Source organism: Glycine soja, chromosome 19 (assembly GCF_004193775.1).
Source record: "Glycine soja cultivar W05 chromosome 19, ASM419377v2, whole genome shotgun sequence".
Lineage (NCBI taxonomy): Eukaryota > Viridiplantae > Streptophyta > Magnoliopsida > Fabales > Fabaceae > Glycine > Glycine soja.
Window position 1 is genome coordinate 26,762,552 of NC_041020.1, and position 5,575 is coordinate 26,768,126.

General features: G+C 29.9%; 1 protein-coding gene across 1 annotated transcript; it reads left to right on the forward strand.

The window, feature by feature from the left end:
• Positions 1-1,162: 1,162 nt before the first annotated feature.
• On the forward strand, positions 1,163-4,860 carry LOC114398665 (60S ribosomal protein L9-1-like). The gene is made up of 5 exons (XM_028360840.1): positions 1,163-1,180; positions 1,272-1,364; positions 4,157-4,276; positions 4,398-4,520; positions 4,619-4,860. Exons 1-5 carry the CDS (start codon positions 1,163-1,165, stop codon positions 4,724-4,726), a joined length of 462 nt encoding a protein of 153 aa, XP_028216641.1. The 3' UTR covers positions 4,727-4,860.
• Positions 4,861-5,575: the final 715 nt, after the last annotated feature.

Consider the following 5,575-nt stretch of genomic DNA (forward strand, 5'->3'; position numbering starts at 1 on the left):
ATTTTAGTAATGATCCACTAACCTAGAATTAAAAAAAACTTAATGCCACTAACCTAGGGAATTAAAAGAACTTAATGGCTGAGTGTAACTGAAATTGTGGCAACCAAAAGTCACCCCCAATAGCCATCAAGCCAACCACCATTTGGTCTCCCAAAAGGCTGATGCCTAGGTTGCCAATTGGGCCCTTATTACAACTTTAACTAAACCAAACTAAAGCCCTTTTAGTTGATTAACCCAAAACATATTTTTGGTCAGCCAACTTTACAAGGATTGGGCCATTATTTAGACAAACTAAACACTCTAAAATTGAGACAAAGTGGTGCCATTTAGTCCTCCTCCATTTGGGCCATGATACAACTCACAACCTTGGACTTTTCTCCTTGAAACTTTGGCTTGTATTCAAATAGTATGGACAACACTTGTTGAAGAGCTTCCTTGGCTTTCCTTGCTCTAGCCCTTGTCATAGGTCCTCCAAGTCCTTCAAGTGGATCCTTGCCCTTGCTCTTGGTCATGTCCTCATCATATGGCCGGAATGCTCACAACATGTTCTTGATAGAAGTATATTCGACCATTGCCTGATTTTGTTGAAGCGTGATCTTGTGGATTGGGGTCCTAGGTGGTTCAAAACTCTTGGTTGATGGTTTGATGATATAAGGTTTGGGGAGTTTGTTACATCATCTTAGGGGGAGTAACATGTGAAAGGGTGGGGAGTTTTCATCATTAAAGAGAAACTCAAGTTGTTGAAGGCAAAATTGAAGGAGTAGAATAGATGTGAATTTGGCAATATTCAAAGAAGTTAGACAAAATGTTTTATATATAGGTCATGCCTTCACAGATTGGTGTTGCTACTACCCTCATAAGTGCAAAGTAGTGAAGGGAACAAAATATTGGTTGCCGAGGGCAGCTGGAAGAATCGCAAGTTTGTATAGGAACTTCATTTTTTTGCACCATGCATGGGAACCTGGTAATTTTGAGTACCCTAACTCCTACACAGCTTTGTAGTTCATATTTCATTTTCTAGTTTATGTATTACAAAATTAATTGATTATTTTTTATATTTTTCAATTGAGAGCAATCAAGAAAATTTTGAGTGTGTGTTACGTAGGGCAGATGTTTGTTTTTGGATTACTAATATGAATGTTTCACAACACTTTGATGGAGGATGGAGAACTTCGTGCAAGTAGTTTCAGTTGAATTATTGTAAACTGAAAATTTTTAAATTGTTTGTTCTGGACAAGGTTAAGATTCCCCGTTTCTTTTTTACTAAATAGGGAGATGAACTTGACAACAGGGTTACTATTGAGGATGGTGTTGGAAATATATTTACTGTTGATATTGGTATGGAAATGACATCTGGGAAACCTGTTGCTTTTTTATCAATGGAATTACTGAGTTGCAAGACATGTACTATGACCCTAAAATTAGCATGTTGGAATTTTATATTTCAATAATTAATGTGGACTAATATTATAAGATAATTATATTAGTTATTTATCATTAGTGGGTTTTATTTTATGTGATCAAATTAAGTGAGCCCGTTAGACAACCAAATCAAATGATATGGACTTAGATGAACAGATGCCAGTGTTGGCCCATTAGAGGATAATGGGAACCCTATTAACTTAACACACTGTAAGAAGGCTATGGTCCCTAATATACCGAGTCATCACATATAGTTTCTTTTATCCTCATCTCAAGAGTTACGAAGGTTTATTAAGAAATAAAGAGGTTTCGGTTAAGGAAGAACCATGAAGTCACCAGTTACTTACGAATTCAAATTTCGTTGCTTTTGTTTGATCAATCATTATCGATCCAGGTATTCCTAAAACTCTTCTTGATAATTTAACATAATGTGTTCCTGGTAATTATCGGTATTTTATAAGGATCCCGTAAAATTCCAACAAGTGATATCAGAGCCACCATTACTATTAGATTATTGGGATTTAAAGTTATTTGATTCTAATTATACCTAATTGCTTTGGTTATATGAATCCAATTCTTTTTTTGGAACTACACATATTAATTTTTGGTAAATTCAAATATTGTCATATTGGATATTTGATTTAAATTCAAGTGTATTTTGTTTTTTTGGCATCGTTATTTGGTTTTGTGAACAACTTCTCTTCATGGCTATTGTTCATAGTATACATAAGGAAGTTTTTTGCGCATGCAGTTTTTGTTTATTTATTTATTTATTGGTTAAAAAAGGGGAAATTATATAAGGGAGTACACAATGAAAATGTCTAACTCTGCTCATGCATTTAGTTTTGATCTCACTTCGTGCACACTTTGAGAAATTCAAAGTGAGTTATAACACTCAGAAGGACAAATGGTCCATTAATGAGCTTATATCTCATTGTGTGCAAGAGAGGTGGCAGAAAGACATATCCAAAAGTGTTCATTTAAGTTTGACCTCTTAGAATAAGAATAAAAAAAACTAAGGGTGCTCTCACCAAAAGAAACAAAAGAAAGATGAACAATTTACTTGCTACACTACTAAAAAAATAAGTTTTAACATCATCCTATTAACATCGGTTATTTGAAAACCGATATCGTTAAGCACTTACAACATTGGTTTTCAAATAACTGATTTAGTGTGGTTTTAACATTGGTCATTTTAAAACTGATGTTGTAAGTGCTTAACGACATCGGTTTTTAGATAACCGATGTTAACAACTCGATTTAGTGCGATTTTAACATCGGTTATTTTAAAATTGATGTCGTCTAAGCACTTACAACATCGGTTTAAAAATAACCGATGTTAATATAAACTCTTTTTTTAAATTATTTATATATTTTTTTACAAATCATATATTGAGTTATTAATTATATTTTAATAAAAAAATATAATAATTAATAAACAATAACAAATTCAAAAGGTAAGCATATAAAAATTAAACTAAATTTTTTAAATAAATTCTTTAATTTTAATTCTATTATTTCATGATTATCATTTAAATATAACACACATTTATATTAATTATTCCATATTAGTTCATTTGAAAAAAAATTGTTTTTAATAGTGGAGTTTAACTTTTATAGAATGTTGGTAAAAATAATTATATCGTCAAACAATTAAAATTTATTATTAATATATTTTATTTAATTATTAGAAAAATAAAAAATTTATCATACAAAAACATTTATACAGACAGTGTATATATTATTTATTATCAAAATGTCTAATAAATATTTAAAAAATATGTTTTATGAGATATTTGTCACCATTCAATAAATACATATTAAATCATCATTATATTTTTAAATCTCTACAAACTTATACATACGGTTCCCGTAACTTATGGATATAATTAACTTTAGATTAAATATATATAATTTATTATTTTAAAAATTTTATTTTTTATTGATGTAAATATGTTTTGATTTTAATTTTAATATGCATAAATAATTATTAAGATTATTTGTTAATTTTTTTATTTTATAGAAAAATATAAAATTTGTAACTTAGTTATAATATTTTATTTATTTAACTAATTTATAGAGAGAGTGAATATCAAGCTAAGTGGGTGAAAGAGTATTTCTTTTATTTTTCAATTGTCATCCAACAATTGAAATAATAAAATTGTGGAATAATTAGATATATAAATAAATAGCTTAAAAGTAAAAGCATTCAATTTTTTTTCGATTAATGAAATAAAAAGTGGATCTAGAGTGATTTTTAAAATGTTTACCTATTATGCAGGTTCTTAAAATTTTATCAATTTTTTAGTTACGTCTTTCAATTTTTTTATTTGAATATATAAAGTTGTATATATTTTTTAATTAGGTGTATGCATTACGGACATAATTAAAAAACAAAAACAAATTCAAATTCTTGAACTTAATTTGAAATATATTATGTTCAAGAAAATATTAAAAAATTGTAGAATGATTTAGGATCCTGAAAGTTAACTTAACCTATGATAAAATAAAATAACAATTTGAATATTTTGTGCGAGTGAGTTTGTTGATATGTATCAATCAGTCAATTGTGCTATGGATTTTTTAAATAAGAAATTGTGCAAAATAAAATAGTTTGATGAGGAGAAAACACACAGGCCAGGAAGGCAGCGAGAGGCAAGTGTAAGTTATGGGCATAGCCCAATCCTTATGTTTTGTGATATATGAAGTTGAATATAAGCACCACGCAAATTAGGGTTTTGTGTTTCTACGGCACTTGGGAGGAGGCACTATCACAGAAGTCTTGGGAGGAGGCACTAGCATTGGCAACAACAGCAAGTCCATCGAGATCAGAAATTTCCTTGACGAGAAGAAGGTGCTCAACACTGTTGTTTTTGGTTTTCAATTTTTTTATTTAGTTTCTATGTCATGTGCTATTAGGAATAAATTGTGGTGTTAGGTTAAGTGATTTATTTGGTTATTACTTTTATGATTAGGTGAGGAAAGTCAAAATGCTTGATGGCGTTTCAGTTGTTAGATTTGAAAAGGTGAAAGATGAATTAATTTTGGATGGAAATGACATTGAACTTGTTTCTAGTTCATGCGCTCTTATTAACCAGGTGCCCTCTTTCTCTATGCACATGTTCCCTTTTAATCTTTTCTCAATTTTGCTATTGTTTAGGCTTTAACTAATTGTTTGTTTGTTTGTTTGCTACAGAAATGTCATGTTAAGAACAAGGATATCCGGAAGTTTCTTGATGGTATTTATGTCAGTGAGGATGAAAGCATTTGTGTTGGTTTTTGGTTTGGAGACCCTTTTTTTTAACTTGTTGAGATAGGATTCTACAATTCATGTTGTCAAACTTTTCCTTTTGGGATTTCTTTTAAATTTTTTATTTCTGTATATGCTTTGGTGTTGAATATTCTCTGGAATTAGTAATCTTTCAAGCATTTCTATCTCTTCTTGACTTATTTGACAATTGGTATTTTGCTTATGTGATGCCTTGTGATGAGTAGTTTTTAACTCAGTTTATGATTGATTGAATTAATAAGTGATCAAAATAGTGCAGGCAATGATTAATCCTAGGACTCGATTCAATGTGGTTAGTATGCAGTCACAATTGAAAATTCAATTGTGTATTGCGAGCTTAAGATGATAAACTCGGTCTTTCATATACATTTTTTTTAATTTCCGCGCTAGGTGATGTATACGAGTTAACATCGGTTTTTTAAAAAACCGATGTTGTTAGTGACAGTTAACATCGATTTTTTAAAAAACTGAGTTGTTAGTGACAGTTAATATCGGTTTTTTTAAAAAAACCGATGTTGATATGTAGATTTATAACTTTCTTTTTTCACAATTCTTATCATATAACATCGGCTATTTAAATAACCGATGTTGTATTTATTAGTTAATATTGGTTTTGAAAAATCGATGTTAACGATATTACTTTCAACATCGGTTAATAACCGATGTTGAAAGTCTTAAATAATCGATGTAAAAACCTTATTTTCTAGTAGTGCTACTTCTACAAGAAGTCTGGACACATGAAGAAAGAGTGTCCAAGGTACGCTGCATGGCGTGTAAAGAAAGGTAAATCTCTTGCTCTTATTTGTTTTGAAGTTAATTTAGCAGTAACAAATCCTTCCCATTTATTTTCATATCTAGTGATTT